At 40.6% G+C, this 16,284-nt stretch overlaps 1 protein-coding gene across 2 annotated transcripts in view; it reads left to right on the top strand.

The window, feature by feature from the left end:
• The first annotated feature begins 4,495 nt into the window (after positions 1-4,495).
• The window catches only part of RASA3 (RAS p21 protein activator 3), a 288,551-nt gene continuing 276,762 nt past the window's right edge, over positions 4,496-16,284 (top strand). For both annotated transcript variants that reach the window (XM_089688122.1, XM_089688121.1), the window contains exon 1: positions 4,496-4,666. In XM_089688122.1, coding sequence (XP_089544248.1) covers positions 4,612-4,666 — 55 coding nt within the window. In that variant the 5' untranslated portion in view covers positions 4,496-4,611. The remainder of the gene's footprint in view (positions 4,667-16,284) is intronic.

Below are 16,284 nucleotides of genomic sequence, written 5' to 3'. Positions count from 1 at the left end.
TCTGTGATGTCTTGTTCCAGCAGTGTTTAGGTGCGTCAAGCGCTTGGGTGTTTTTTCATTGGCCAGAATTTTAATTTATTCTGGCCACTGAAATAAAAAAAAAAATACTCAAGTATTAACCGTTTCAATACCGTGCAATTTTACACCTTCCAGCCCAGGCCAGTTTTCAGGTTTCAGCGCTCTCACACTTTGAATGACAATTGCGCGGTCATACAACATTGTACCCAAACTAAAATTTGATCATTTTCTTCACACAACTAGAGCTTTCTTTTGGTGGTATTTAATCACCGCTGGGGTTTTTATTTTTTGCTAAATTAACAAAAAAAGACCACAAATTTTGAAAAAAAAACACATTTTTCTTTGTTTCTGTTATAAAAGTTTACAAATAAATTATTGTTCTTCATAAATTTAGGCCAAGATGTATTCTGCTACATGTCTTTGGTGAAAATAACCCAAATTAGAATGTATTTTTTAGTTTGTGGGAAAGTTATAGAGTTCACAAACTATGGGATAGATCTGAAAATTGATCAATCCTGAAGTACTGACAGCCAATCTAATATCTTGAGGTCCCAGAATGTCAGAACAGTACAGATATCCCCAAATGACCCCTTTTTGCAGAGTAGACAGTCTGACGTACTTCATAAGAGGCATGGCGAGTTTTTTGAAGTTGTATTTTTTTGTCATAATTTTTCGGAAAATGAAAAAATTAAAAAAAGTATTTTCACTATTTTTTTTTTTACATACTGTCACCAGTGCAGTACAGCGTCATCATATAACTGGCATGGCGGTGAACAGCGACACTGACTGGTGACAGTATGAAAAAAATGTTTTTTGTTTTTTTTTTTTATTATATTTAATTTTTTATTACATTTTTTTTATTTTTTTTAAGATTTTTTTTCATATTTTACTATGAGCAAAATAGTACAATGTTACCATAGTAACACTGTACTACTTTGGGGAAGTGATCAGTATTTTTGTTTTTTTTTACACAATTTGCTTATAGCAAAGAATTACTTTGCTATAAGCAAGCATTTACCTGAATGAAATCGATTCATTCAGCTTTTTTTTTTTTTTTTTTGTGCTTAGCTGTGATTTGGTCACAGCTAATCACATGACATGTGCATGTGATTAGCTGTGACCATTCACAGCTAGGCACTAGTATACAATGGATGGCATCATGAATGAAGCCATCCATTGTATACAACTGTCATGTGACCTGCTGTGATTGGTCACAGCAGGTCACATGGTACCGGCAACGGGAGCCGGTACTCGGATCTGTCATCGGCCGTGTCCGAGGTGCACGGGCGGTGACAGATCGCACTGCTGCGTCGCTCTGCAACCGCGCAAACCGCGCATGTGCGGGAGCACGCCAAATGGCGTGCACCCGGAAAGCTGCAGCGCTTTTCAAGCCGCCAAATGGCCATTGGCCGGGCGGCTGATGGTTAAACACTCCAAGCGCTTAGGCACTTTTAGATATATTTTGGCATTTTTTTCTTCCAAAATGCTCCTAATTTGAATGCACAAGTGATAGGGGTTGTTTGCCTCTAAACACCCCTCACTGTTAACCTATATGTCCATGCACAAATAGGCATTTACATGAGTTTAAAGGCAGGAAAAATACATCACTTGTGCGTTCAAGAAGCATTATAGCAGAAAAAAAGCCTAAAGACGTCTAAATGCGCCTTAAGGTGGGAATACACGAAAATCGACCAATCGGCCATCCGACAACCGAGGGGCTTTCATTCATTGGTCGAAATCGTGCCCCACATTAACCAATCTAAAAAAATAGTTCACCGGGCAATACGTAGTGTTGACGTCTTCTGTACAAGTGGAAGTGATGCGGTGTGTGTGTGACCTTGTAGCCACGCCCTTCTGGCCAGATCGAGCGATATACACATATACAGCAATGAGTATAATATAGTTTATTACATTATCTATATACACAAATAGTGATACATAAAATAGAATCTGCATCATTCTGGTTTCATTATCTCATTAGGCCAATCTACTTTTAACATTTGGATTTTTCGTTCGTGTTTACGAAGATTCCTTGGACATAAACATCCGGGTCATCTTCTGTTTCTGCTCATACGTGATAGCGCTTGACAGATTTTTTTCATACAACCGTCATACCACCACATAGAAAATCGTATGCGAAATGACAACATTTTTCACTGTTGTTAAACCAGATTTTTTCGTTCACAATATTGTTATCGGTTAATACATTCTGCTCATCAACGAAGAGATAATTGTTGGATCAGTGGTTCCGCAAAATGTTTTGGACGGTTTTCTTATCGTGTGTACGGGGCATAAGGCTGGATTCACACTTGAGCAATTTGTAGCTTGAAGCTCGAAGCTCAAAGGCGCTTGAGGAGAAAAAATCAATTATCCTCAATGGAGATGGTTCAGATCTACACTTCAAGTTGCCGGAAGTCAAATGCCCGAAGCTCAAACAAGTTCTGGAGCTTTTTTTGTTGCTCAATTCGGGCAGATTTTTTGCACTCTTTAGTGTTTTTTAATCCATAGAAATGAATGGAAATGCGTGATTTGCGCATTTGTATGTGTATTTGTGAGCATTTGCGCACGATTTTCTGCTCAAATGAAAAAAATGTTTGAAAAAATAAATGTAAAATAAATACATGAATAAATGAAAATAATCATAAATAACTAATAAATAATATGTAATAATACATTTAAAAAATAGTAATTAGCCCCTAAACCTAACATCCTCACCCTAAAAATAAATAAATATATATATAAATACATTATTATTATAATTTATTTATTTTGTGTTGGGGTTGGGGTGTTTTATCATATTATTATTATTATAATAATTATTATTATTAATAATAATAATAATAATAATAATAATAATAATATTTATAATAATTAGTAGTAGTAATAACTCCCTACCCCTAATGCAAAATTGTTAAATAATATATATTTATTTATTTTAGGTACTTATATAGGGCAGTCAGTTTACGCAGTGCTTTACAAATATATTGTACATTCACACCAGTCCCTAACCCTCAAGGGGCGTACAATCTACGGTCCCTAACTAACATTCATACATACACATACTAGGGCCAATTTAGACAGGAGCCAATTAACCTACCAGCATGTATTTGGAGTGTGGGAGGAAACTAGAGTACCTGGAGGAAACCCATACAGGCACAGGGAGAACATGCACACTCCATGCAGGTAGTGCCGTGGCTGGGATTCGAACCAACAATCCCAGTGCTGCCAGGTGGAATAATAATAATAATACTTTATTTATTTTGTGTTAGGGTTGGGGTGTTTTATCATAATATTATTATCATGATTGTTGTTGTTATTATTATTAATAATAATAATAATAATAATAATAATATATACATATTTTTAAGAGTTATGGGTTAATTATTATTATTTATGATTATATATTATTCATTTATTTATTATTTATTTCTTTTTTTATATTTATTTATTCATTTGTTTATTATTATTAGTAGTAGTAGTAACACCCTAACCCTATGATTAAATAATAATAAGACAATAAATATTAATCCCACTCTACCCTACTCTAACAAAAAAAAATGATAATAAATAAAAAATAAATAAATAAAAGCTGATGCAAAAGCTAAAGAAGCTGAAAAACATAGCAACAAATTATGTTTTTCTCTATTGGCTAATAAAAAAATGCCAAAGTTCAAAAACGCCTGAAAAACACTGTATGAATGTATGAGAGCATAAATGCGCAAAAGTTGCACGAAAATTGCTCAGAGACACTAAGCTCAAGTGTGAATCCAGCCTAAGTACTAGGAGCGTTTGGTACTTGAGTGTTTTTTTAATTTAATGAGCAGAATACATACAAATTCTGACCAATGAAATAAATAGACGCCCAAGCCCATAATGCAGATACACGCATATGCATGAATGAGACCTAGGCGCGTTTGCATGAATGAGACCTAGGCGCGTTTGCACGAATGAGACCTAGGCGCGTTTACACGAATGAGACCTAGGCGCGTTTGCACGAATGAGACCTAGGCGCGTTTGCACGAATGAGACCTAGGCGCGTTTGCACGAATGAGACCTAGGCGCGTTTGCACGAATGAGACCTAGGCGCGTTTACACGAATGAGACCTAGGCGCGTTTGCACGAATGAGACCTAGGCGCGTTTGCACGAATGAGACCTAGGCGCGTCTGCACGAATGAGACCTAGGCGCGTTTGCACGAATGAGACCTAGGCGCGTTTGCACGAATGAGACCTAGGCGCGTTTGCACGAATGAGACCTAGGCGCGTTATGGAAGCTGCTTTTCTCCTGCCACAAGCCCCAGTGTACACGAGCCTAAAATCTGAATGGAGTTTCCATCTGTAGATGAGGCAGACAAGTGCTCCAACCTTCTTAGCTGCGATGGCTTGTGATCACACAACAGTTCAGCAGATCGCACAGCTGAAGTCTGCACCACCCAGCGGCCAGCAGGGAGGAGCATGCACATCTAAAGGGATGCCGGGGATGTGTCCTTTCATATACCGCTCGGGCTCAGAGCTGCTCTGGCCGGAACAGCAGTACAGTGACTGGGGCAGACCCTCGCCGTGCACAGCCATACCCTGCTACAGTAGCGCACACCATGGCGGTGGAGGACGAGGGGATCCGGGTCTTCCAGAGTGTGAGGATCAAGATTGGTGAGTGAATGCCTGCCAATGTCATGTCTTCCCAGCGTCTGATGGCATCGAATGCCCGAACATCCTCAGAGCACAAAGTTTACTGATGCCCCATTCTGAGTGATCAGTGTCATTGGTGCATTGCTGGAGCTGTGAGCCACATGGACCAGCAGTCAGCTCTGATCAGGGACTAATTCCTGCACCATGGTGGGTACAGGCGGTGATGCCAAGAGGTGCTGACAACCATGATCGCCTATCTGTCCAAACACAATCCATCAACTTGCCAGTGTGCTGCTGTCTGGCAGTGATCAGTGGCAGGAGAAGCAGGTAGCCAAGTCTGCCCATGACCTGGATGGCACTAGAAGGCTCTTGTGACATCTGGAGGGCATCTGTCTATCAGCCTCCAGCAGCAGGAGTTAGAACATGCAGATATCTCTTGTTATCAAGCAGTAGATTCTGTTGTTGCAAGTTGACCCTCTTTTGTTAAAGCTGTGTGGGTGATCTGTCTTTGCAGCTGCCCCTCTGAGAGCAACTGAATTTTTTTTTTTTGCCCATGTCTGTGTGATTTGCCTTCTGGCAAAACCTCTCCCTGGACAGCAAAGGCTTCTTTTTTTTTTTTAGTGCAACAAAGCTTTCATTATTCTTTCCCAGTGGAAAATCTTTGTAAAGCAAGGCCCACAGTGACTTGAATACAAACTCAAGGCGGCTTGTTGCTTAGAAAAGAACTGAAGAGTTAAGCATGCGTTTCGAAAAAATTACAGATTTCGGTCGTGTTTCAGTTTTTGGAACATAATTGTCATGTGGAAGCTGAGCCCTGTACTTCTAGTTAGCTTTTTCTCAGAACATTAGAGAGTGATGTTAGATGCGGTAATCCGTTTCTAAAAAAAAAATGAAAGTAGATGTAATTTGTACATGGTGTATCTGTCTAATTCATACATGCGCATAAAGAGGGTTTGATAAAAGTGGACCCAACCCTGCAATATGGACTATTCCATTGCCACTTGTGAAGCATTTTTCTAGCATCAATATCAGTCTTTCTCAGCTTTTTGACATGGAGGAACTCCATGAAATAACTTTTCAGCTTCAGGACACCCCTGCTAATGACTTATTACAGTATTTTAGTGGGATGGTCACTGGGAAGGATGTTCCTTACATTTGTGGCATTTGGGTAAAATTCCCCCTTTTAAGTTTGAACTAACTGTTGTCAGTTGGGATTCATCTGAGAAGACGATGCTCGTCACTCAAGGAACCCCTATCAGCCTCTAGAGGATACCTAGTTGAGAAAGGCTGATCTATGTCTTATTTATAAATCATGCTGGCAACCTCTAGAACAGCCATCCTTAACAAAGGTTCCATTGAACCCTAAGGTTCCTCAGGAGCTTGCTAGTGGTTCCTTGAGCTGTCGGTGATTGAATCCCCATTTTATGGTGCTGGCATAGTTCCAGGGTCAATGTCACTTTGACACCATTGATCTTTTTAGCTATCTGTAAGAGTAGCATTCTGACCACCACTGTAAAGGGGGTATTCTTCCCACTGGTGAACAAATGTAAAAGGCATTTTTCCCACTGACCACCAATATAAACTTTTCATGTCTCAGGGAACCCCTGCTAAACCCAGTTTAAGGGTTCCTCTAGGGTAGAAAGGTTGAGAAAGGTTGCTCTAGAGGAAACCTAGGGTACCACAGAACCCTGGTTGAGAAAGGCTGATCTATTTATGAATCCGCTAACAACCTCTGGAGGAACCCTGGTTGAGAAAAGCTTATCAATCAATGTAATATTTGAGAATCATTCTAGCAAACTCTGGAGGAACTCAGATTGTGAAAGGCTTATCTAAGAGGTATTTGGGAATCACACAAGCATATTCTTAAGGAACCCTAGAGTTCTACAGAACCTTGCTTGAGAAAGACTGATTTATGTAGTATTGAAGAATCATGTTAGCAACCTCTAGAGCAGTGGTCCCCAAACTGTGACCCGGGGGCTGGATGTGGCCCTTTGCTTGCCTTTATCTGGCCCTTGGGGCACTATTCCACCAACTGACACCATCAATGGGGCACTATTCTTCTCATTGATATCAACAATAGGGCACTATTCTTCTCATTGATATCAACAATGGGGCAGTATTCCTCCCATTGAAACCAATAATGGAGCGCTGATGCTGGGGCATTTTCTACTTCCACTGGCCATAGTGGAAGCCTGAAGGACATTAAATGGGCCCTTGGCTTAGAACGTTTGGATACCCCTGTGCTAGAGTAACGCTAGCTGAAAAAGACGGATCTACAGTATGTAGCGTTTAAGAACCATGCTAGCAGCCTCTGGTGGAACCCCTAGTTGAGAAAGACATATCTATATAATATTTAAGAATCACACTGTTTGTATGAGATAAAACTTTTCTTATAATGTAAATGATGGATATTTGGTTTTATTTAATTGTTTTACTGTTAAATCTGATTAGTAAAGGTGAAAATAGTGAACTTTTAACAGTGACTTTTTACATCATAACTGAGAAGCGTTTTCACAAGAAGGCGTGGAAATACACAGTTTGGTTGTGGTTTTCTATCAAGTGTCAGATCAGATGAGAAATTTTTTCACTTATAGGTGGGGTCATGCTTAGGTAAACCACAACATCCTGATTTAAAAGAAAAAAAAACGTTTAAAATTCAGTTTTTAATCAGCATTATAGTAAAGTGCTGTCTTTACGTATTGATATACACTAAGGGGACCACACACCTTCAGACTACTTAGCCTGGTATGATCTTGGACACCAATAGCTCAATGAAATGATTACGGGGGCATGTTAAAATCTCCATTTAATGGCAGCTTACATTATATATCAAGTGACTGATTTTTCTTTCATATTATTCAGGAACAAATGTAGCGACTCCAATATCATTTGGTCGTGAGTGTTACATCCTGAACAAGGACCATGCTGACACATTAGGTTTAAAGGGCTAAACTGTCATGAGAGAAATAGGCTACTACAGCAGGGGTCTTTCTAAAAATGCTAGTTTCCTGAATGTGCCTTGCTTCAAAGTCAGAAAAAAAGCTGGAATTCCTTTTTGTGGCCAGTGAATCATCCAGGCCATTGGTATTTTTAGTAGGAGGTCAGCCCACAATTTTTTTTATCTTGGCTGGCTAAATTTAATCTCATCCTACCGGGTGACTCAAAGTAAACCTGTCACAAACCTGGTAAAAAAAATCTTAGAACATTTATGTTATTCTTTGTAAAAAAACATATTTCCAAACATTTATAAGATCTAGAGTTATTAAGCGGTGGAAAGTTTGTGGAGATCTCTACCTGTCACGCTTGGCTTCAGATGCTATCTATTTCTAGTGCTCCTGCGGGAGTTAGGAAACCGTTTGGGCTTGGAGAATAGTATTAAGTACAAGGTTTCACAAATCAGCTGAATATGTTAAAAATTGCTCATACACATTAGGAGAAATATTATAAAATATACTTGCCTTCATACCCAGGGTACCCAAGGCACCTTCTGGGCATTGTTGTTGGTCCTTCAAAGCGGTTGGTGGCATCATGGATATATAAGGATGCTCTATAGGCAGGTGCAGGGTTGACCATGACTGAAGGGTCAAGATTTGACTAGAACTTCATCTTCCTATTTTTCTGACTATGTTGACAGCTGGCTTTCATTGAAAGCAACTTCTGCTTATGCATTTTTGTACTGTTCACTGTTTTTGACTGCTTTGCAGGAATCCCTTGTCAGTAATTAACATATTTGCAGCTTGTTGAAAGAAATGTGGTGCAAATGAGGTCATTGCCAAGGAGTGCCTAATTGCTCATGAGATTAGAATCACCTCAGTATTTTAGCCCTAAATAGGCTACGCTAACATGATCACTCTTTTAATGGATCCCTTAAAGCTGTTGAATCATATAGGTTTTTACAAGCTCATTAGGAAATAATCTGACATGTGATAGAGTCTCCTTTCACCTGACATGGACTGGTGCAAGAAGTACAACGAAGATTGTCCTCCGGTCTCAGGACTGCATGCCCAACAAGCGATCATTTGTATTCGCTTGCATCAATGTTTTTTTTTTTTTGCTGTTCATTTACAAGGAGCATTCTTGGTACATATGTTATCTATGTATCATGTGTGTTTTATCATCCTCATCAGGCCATATATTCTCTCCAGATATGGCAGACCTAACTGATTTTCCAAGTTGTGTATATTGTCGGTTGTTTTACAGTAGCCTTTTGAAGATAAGAGCTCAGAAGATATACCACACAATGTGCTGGTTGTCTACAGTGTGAATGATGTCTTATGGTTGAAATACATAATAAATATATAATGTTCAATAATTGTGAAAAGGAGGAAATCATTGTCAGTTTGCTTTATTCAGACGCACATTCCATCGACCTGTGTTTGTTGAGTAAATGATTTTGGCTTTTTCTGTTGGTTTATATAAAACTAAAGTGGGGTACGCACTGTGAGAAAATTGGATGAACGATCGTCCAATTTTCCACGTATCATGATGTAACTGACAATGGTATTAGTTTGTTCGAAAATTCTCGAACGAAAAAAGCAAATGTTCTTTCTTGTGTACAATTTCTATGTTCATTGCCACCTTCTTCTGGGTTGTTCTTTGCTTCTGATCATGTGCGTTTTTTCTTTTCAGTTAGTTCCATGTGAATACTGTACACATTGAGAATGTTGTGTTCACTTACGATAAAACATTTCTAATTTATACCTTGGTTTTTTTTTTTCATCTGAACAGTCAGAATCAGCTGTTGAGAGCACTATACTAACGAACAGATAATTGAACAATCATTCCTCATACAGAATTTTTCTTCCGATTTTCTTATACTGTTTACCCAGCTTAAGAAGAATTGATAATGCCTGGATACATTGTATTCAATGCAGAGAACACTGCAGAGCTGTGCCCTGTTTTGGGCTATGAAGATTGAGGGCGTTAGTACTTGGCCTCATTCCCCTAGGGTAGAAGGTGCCTCATGTTCTCATCAAGACATCTGTTCCTCTATGGCTAGCATTGTATTTAATACTACTCTGAATGTACAAATCAAAATTAAACACTAGGAACAGTGCAGAATACCAAATAAATGTTACCACTCCAAGCTGGTTCACTCATGCTCACAAAAGATTCCTTGGATGCACATCCAGCTCGTCGCTGAGACATATAGGCCAACCAAATGACAGGTTGACGTCACTCCAAGCTCTTGATACAGATATCTTCATTTCATAAAAAATCAGGGTACAGCAAGCAGATGGAATCACTAACGCGTTTCACGCATATTAGAGCTTAATCATAGAGTAATATCCCCAGATGTCAGACTCCATTTTAACCAGCAATGCTCCTCTTCCTTCCAGAGCCTAAATTTAGCTGTCATCAGTCAGGATATTATGATTCCATACCATTGTTGCATTGTTACCTATAAACACCAACTTTAAAAATAATGTATCAATTTAGCAAGGAGGTCTGAGGACAACAAAACTTACATAATTTAGTAGCATATAGTCAACATAGGCAGCATGCAAAAACTTTTACTCATACAAAATATTTACTTCTTGATGTATAAAACAAATTCAGAGGCAAGACCATCCACTATAACCTCATGTTGGTGTGGTTAAAGTGGTAGTAAACTCTTTTCTATGCTTTTACCTTATAATAAATCTTACCCGTAGGTAAAATGAAAATCTCCTAAGCGTGCACTGTTTAGGAGATATTCGCTCTTTTTGAGAGTCGCTGCATGTGCTTTGAAAGAACCACATACCTGTGAAGTTCCTTCAGAGCACTGTACTGTGGTCCATGACTCCCATGCACATGCGTGGGAGTGATGTCATCGCGGCATGGTCAGTCAGACGGCCAGGGCTTGCAAACCTGGAAGGAAGACTGAGTGAAGATGGAACCCTCTACATCAGTGACAGTGCCCCGCTGGAGGGCTTCGTTTTAAGGTAAGTCCTGCATAATGTGCCAGTAAGCAATGCATACTGGCACATTATGACATTACCTTGCAGGGGACTTTTTCTTTTAAGCTGTGGTTTACTTTAATATTGATGACAGCTGAGCTTTGATTGATTACCCTGATATTTCTAGAATAAAAATATCTGCTTTGACCCTGGGTTCACACTGATGCGGTGCGGAATTCGCACTGGTTTCTGTGCGAATTCCACACCGCATCACAATCGCACCCTGTTCATGTGAACCGTGTGGGTGTGTATGTTAAATTAACAACACCCCAAAATCGTTTCTCGAAATGCAGTGCGATGTGCAGAATTGGATCGCATGGATAGGAATACCCATGTGATCCAATTCTAGTGCGGATCAAAAAAAGGTCCTGCACTTTTTTGGTGCGGATGTGGTGCGATTTGAGTCATACAAAATGTATGGCTCAAATTGCACGGCACAGAATTTGCATGTGATTTGCACATGAATGCGGTTCGGTTCCCGTGCGAATCACATGCGAGGTGCTGCACCTCATTAGTGTGAACCCAGACTGAGAGTTGGGAGTGTTGTCAACTTGATATTTGTTTGCTATATATAGTATAAGAAAGAGTTCAACGTTATTATTTTAACTGAAGCCCTGATGAAGGGGGCGGGGGGGATTCTTTGACCCACAAAGCGCATTGGCTGTTTCTTAGTACAAACTAATCAATTAATTTGGACTCTTTTATTCTTTTAATGGGACGCATTTTCTATTTGTGCATGTGCTGCCATAATTGTCAGTAGAGGCAAACTTGTGCAGTAGACACCATACATTGCTTCATCTTAATTGCAGTGTGAGTGTAATGCTCTTAAATGTGCCACTGGATCCTCTAGTGTTTCCTTTACAAAAGGCAGTATTTATTTATTTATTACAGGTACTTATATAACGCCATCAATTTATGCAGTGCTTTACATATATATATTGTAAATTCACACCAGTCTCTAGCCCTCAAAGGGCATACAATCTAAGGTCCCTAACTCACATTCATACATACACATATTAGGGACAATTTAGACAGGAGCCAATTAACCTACCAGCATGTCTTTGGAGTGTGGGAGGAAACCGGTGTACCTGGAGGAAACTCACGCAGGCACAGGGAGAACATGAAAACTCCAGGCAGGTGTTGCCGTGGTTGGGATTCGGACCAATGACCCTATTACTGCCAGGCAGAAGTATTTGCGTCGGCTTAGATGTGCTCCACAGATGCCAATGCATGGAAATAGGTTGTGCACATTCTAAATCAAGTGTCAAGTGGCGTTTTGTAGATGGCTCTGGCAAGACTTTGAAAAAGATTATCAAGGTAAAGCACATTGTGGTGCCTACAGTGCAGCTTTGCCTTTAGTTTACTGACACTGGTGGCAAAATAGTCACTATACAGCAAATTAGTTCTTTGTCAATGAATGGCAAGCAACAAGTTCAATAACTTCACCCCTGCCTAGCAGCACACCCTCATCCTCCTTTTGGTTCCCCACTGCCTTGTGTTTGTCCACCATGAACACAGAAATACTTCTCAGTATGGGGAGCGCTGACTCATATGTAATACTGCTGGTGCTTGGTGATTGGCCACTTAGACCCGCAGAACTGTCAGTGGTGGGAAGAGATCTCTCAACCCTTTGTAAGGCTGGCCAAACACTATACAATTTTCTATCCAATTTCTGCCCAATTTCCTTTAGATTTACCTTCAACTATGTAGTGCAAGGGCCTGCCCAATTGGATACAACTGAAAGTGTTGTTTGGGTTTGACCTACTATTATATGGTTTTTGGTAAATCTAAAGCAAAAATCTCAAGAAAATTGTATAATGTATGGCCAGCCTAAGACTGGCCATACATTATACAATTTTCTTGAGCTTTTATCTTTAGATTTACCAAAATCAGGGGCGGACTGACCATTTGGAAACTCGGGCACTGCCCGAGGGCCGGGGTCAGGAGGGGGCCCCATGAGATGCCCCTGGTACCTTTTTCATAGGCTTTTTTGAGTTTGGGCAAGGACACAGGGGCCCCATGATCCCCTATTGCCTGGGGGCCCCATGAGTTGTCAGTCCGCCCCTGACCAAAACCCATATGAGGTTAAACATGAACAACACTTTCAATTGTATCCAATCAGGTGGGCCCTTGCACTACATAGTTGAAGTTAAATCTAAAGGAAATTGGGCAGAAATTGGACAGAACATTGTATAGTGTATGGCCAGCCTTCGTCACAACTTAGAGCATACACAGGGCTTTCTCTGTTTGATCCCAGCAGTCATACAGAGCAGCAGAGAAGCAAAAGGAAGGGGACTATAAGCAGCTGGTGGGGCTACCATTAAAGTAATGGTTAGCTGTATGTTATATATCCTGCATGAAAACGGTTTTCTCCATGTGATCTATACACATAACATTCACGGTTTGAGATGAGGAAGTGAGCAGTAGAAAGGAAATTGCTTCACCTAGCCATCCTATAATCTCATATACTGTAAAACATTTTGGTTACGTTTGGGAATTTAAAGCCCAACTCCAGGCAAAAATGACATTTAAGTAGTGCATTGTGCATCAATTACCTTACTCCCCAGACTTGATTAGAAACATGTCTTCCTCTAGTGTAATGGTTCAAAGTCACAGTTTCATTTATGAGCCAAGGTAATTTCCTGCTCTTGGGACCAAACATGTTTCCCTGCTTGTTATCTTCTGGGGCAGTGGTCTCCTCACCACTCATGAGAGTTCTCCTGCCTTTGGAGCCAGTGAGAGAGGACCAGGGCGCTGGAAGTGTTGCCTCAACCAATAGGAGAACTCCACATCACACGGTGTGGTGGCGTGAATTGCCATGATTGGGGAAAAAAGCCTTTGGCTTGTCTATGCATTGGGACGTCTTTGGGTAAAGTTACCCTATGCATCCGGTGTGAAGGGGCCCCTATAATGAAATGCTCCCAGAGTAGGGGGTACAGTAATAAACCCAGCTAGGTTTTGACTGCTAACAGCTCCCATTATTTTGATTAGGGACATATGGAGTGAGTATAAGTGAACAGCTGATTCCTATGGAACAAATGTAATCCTGACGGTACCTGTGTTATAGGACCTTATTATTATTATTTGACAGGATTTATATTTTACAGTCCAACAGTTTACGCAGTGCTTTGCAAAATGAGGTCAGACAGCACATTTACAATATAATTCAATACAGGAGGAATCAGAGGGCCCTGATCTTTAGAGCTTACAATCTAAGGGAGGGTCAATGATATAAAAAGTAATAACTGTGGGGGTGATGCTTGCTATCAGCACTGAGTCAGGCTTAGATTACACTTATCGTTGGGGGGTGGTAATAAAACACACTTGGTTTAACCCAGTATGGGGGTTTACACATGTTGCTGGCATGATGATGCCACTATTGCATTCAGCAGGCAGTACTGTCTGCCAAAGCTGACCTATTTAACCTCCCTGGCGGTATGATTATTTCAGATTTTTGGTGCTGAAAGCGGTACCATTTTTTTGCATGGAAATATGTATTTTTTTTATTGTAGGCTGTAATTTTTAGGAAAAACTCACTGAAATCTGTCCGAACAAGAGTCTAGTAAACATCCCGGGTATGATAAAATTTGAAACACAAAATCATAAATTATAATTTAATAAATAATCATAAAAATAATATAAAAATAATAAAAAATTTAATTCAATAATATAATCAAACCAAAAACACTGAAATGTGAAATATAGCGCCAAGTTCGCACATCTCTGAGCAAAGCTGCAAAATCGTTTTCAGTGTCTGATGACGAATTTCCCCCACGAATCATTATCACTCAATTCTGCAAGTGGTTCTGATTTACTATCACTGTTCTCTAGCTGATCTAAACCGCTTTTGACCTAAAGGGACACTTTTTGGACGCCATGGACATTTCTCAGTTTCCAGGCAGAAAGAACAGACAAAATGCAGGCAGGGCGCAGGACAAAGCACTAGGAACAATATGTATGTGAAATTGGTTGAAACAGCAATGTTTTACTATGAAAAATGTAAAAAAAAAAAAATGACATTTTTTAAAATTTTTAAATTTCCCGCCGCCGGCGGCGGCGGCGCCCGTACGTCCCGACGTCACAGGGACAGGACACAGAAGCCGGATGCCGGCATCGGCCGGAGGAGATGGCCGGGGACGCTGCAGGGGACACATCGTGGGAGCGCAGGGTAAGGTAAGTGAAGACAACATGCCGGAGCAGTGCCGCAGGGTAAGCCCGAGTGTAGCTCGGGGTTACCGCTTTTGGTACTGAAATGTTACCCCGAGCTACACTCGGGAATACCGTCAAGGAGGTTAAAGTGTTACTAAACCCAAGACCCTGCGTTCACTATAGTGTCTCCCACAGTACACACAACATGGAAATGCAATTATTTTAGTAAATATAAACTGCTAAATACCTTTTCTCATCAGTAGTTAGAGCAGTCTTATGACTTCTATCAGTGTCCAGCAGAGCACATGTTAAAGCTTGTAGGAGGAGTTTTCTTTCTGCTCTAGTAGGATGCAGAACCCCTGAACTCTGTCTAGACAGTGCTGATTGGCCCTGTGCAGTACAGTCCCTTTTGCTTAAAGTGTTACTAAACCCTCAACAGTAAAATCAGTCTGTATATGCAGTAAAGCATGCTTGTTACTCACTGTGGAACCTAAGGGGTTAATCCTCTGCATTGTGTAAACGCATTGTTTGATCCTGACTTGTCTGATCCTCCCCTTCTTCCAGTGTCCCCCTCTTATCTCCTGATAAGACATATCGTGTGGAGTCACTCTGCACATTCTCAGTTTGGTGAGTATTGCTAGAGAGGTTATTTTTTTCTTGGGAGAGTGTGTGTGATCAGCACAGGGCCAATCAGCACTGTCCAGACAGAGGTCAGTGGATTTCCATCCTCCTAGAGCAGAAAGAAAACTCCTCCTACAAGCTTTAGCTAGTGCTCTGCTGGACACTGATAGAAGTCACAAGACTGCTCTAACTTCTGATGAGAAAAGGTATTTATCAGTTTATATTTACTAAAATAATTGCATTTCCATGTTGTGTGTACTGTGGAAGACAAGATATAATGAATGTAGGGTCCTGGGTTTAGTAGCACTTTAAGCTGGCCATACATGGCTCTAATTTTTTGTTTAGCCAGCGGGCTAAGTTAAAACACTAAACATCTTGAATGTGAGGATGGGGGAATCATATTGCTATGTCATTGCATTCTGACAGCAGGGACTCCCCCACCTTCATAATACTCTGATCCAGGGGCGGACTGACAACTCATGGGGCCCCCAGGCAATAGGGGATCATGGGGCCCCTGTGTCCTTGCCCAAACTCAAAAAAGCCTATGAAAAAGGTACCAGGGGCATCTCATGGGGCCACCTACTGACCCCGGGCCCTTGGGCAGTGCCCGAGTTTCCAAATGGTCAGTCCGCCCCTGCTCTGATCAGAGCTGCAACTGATTGGCAGCCTGCGGTGATGGAAGCAAAAATTTCCAACAAACCCAATAATGAGAAATCGATAGTTAGATCAACTTCTCATGGACAGGAATGGCCATAGGTGGATCGAAATTTGGCCTGACGCTGCTGAAGCAGATGAATTTCGTTCGGCCTATGGCCAGCTGTAGATAGTTGTTCGCTTTTGTTTCTTTTTGTATTGTATCATTTACTGTTTTCTTGTTTTGGCTCTTTTGTCAGCCTCTGAGATTTCTGACTGCTGTCTAATCCCTTATCA

Source organism: Staurois parvus, unplaced genomic scaffold (genome assembly GCF_062004578.1).
Source record: "Staurois parvus isolate SC_StPar_1 unplaced genomic scaffold, SC_StPar_1.0 ptg000446l, whole genome shotgun sequence".
In the NCBI taxonomy this organism is placed as follows: domain Eukaryota; kingdom Metazoa; phylum Chordata; class Amphibia; order Anura; family Ranidae; genus Staurois; species Staurois parvus.
This window is presented reverse-complemented; position numbering and strand designations above follow the sequence as displayed.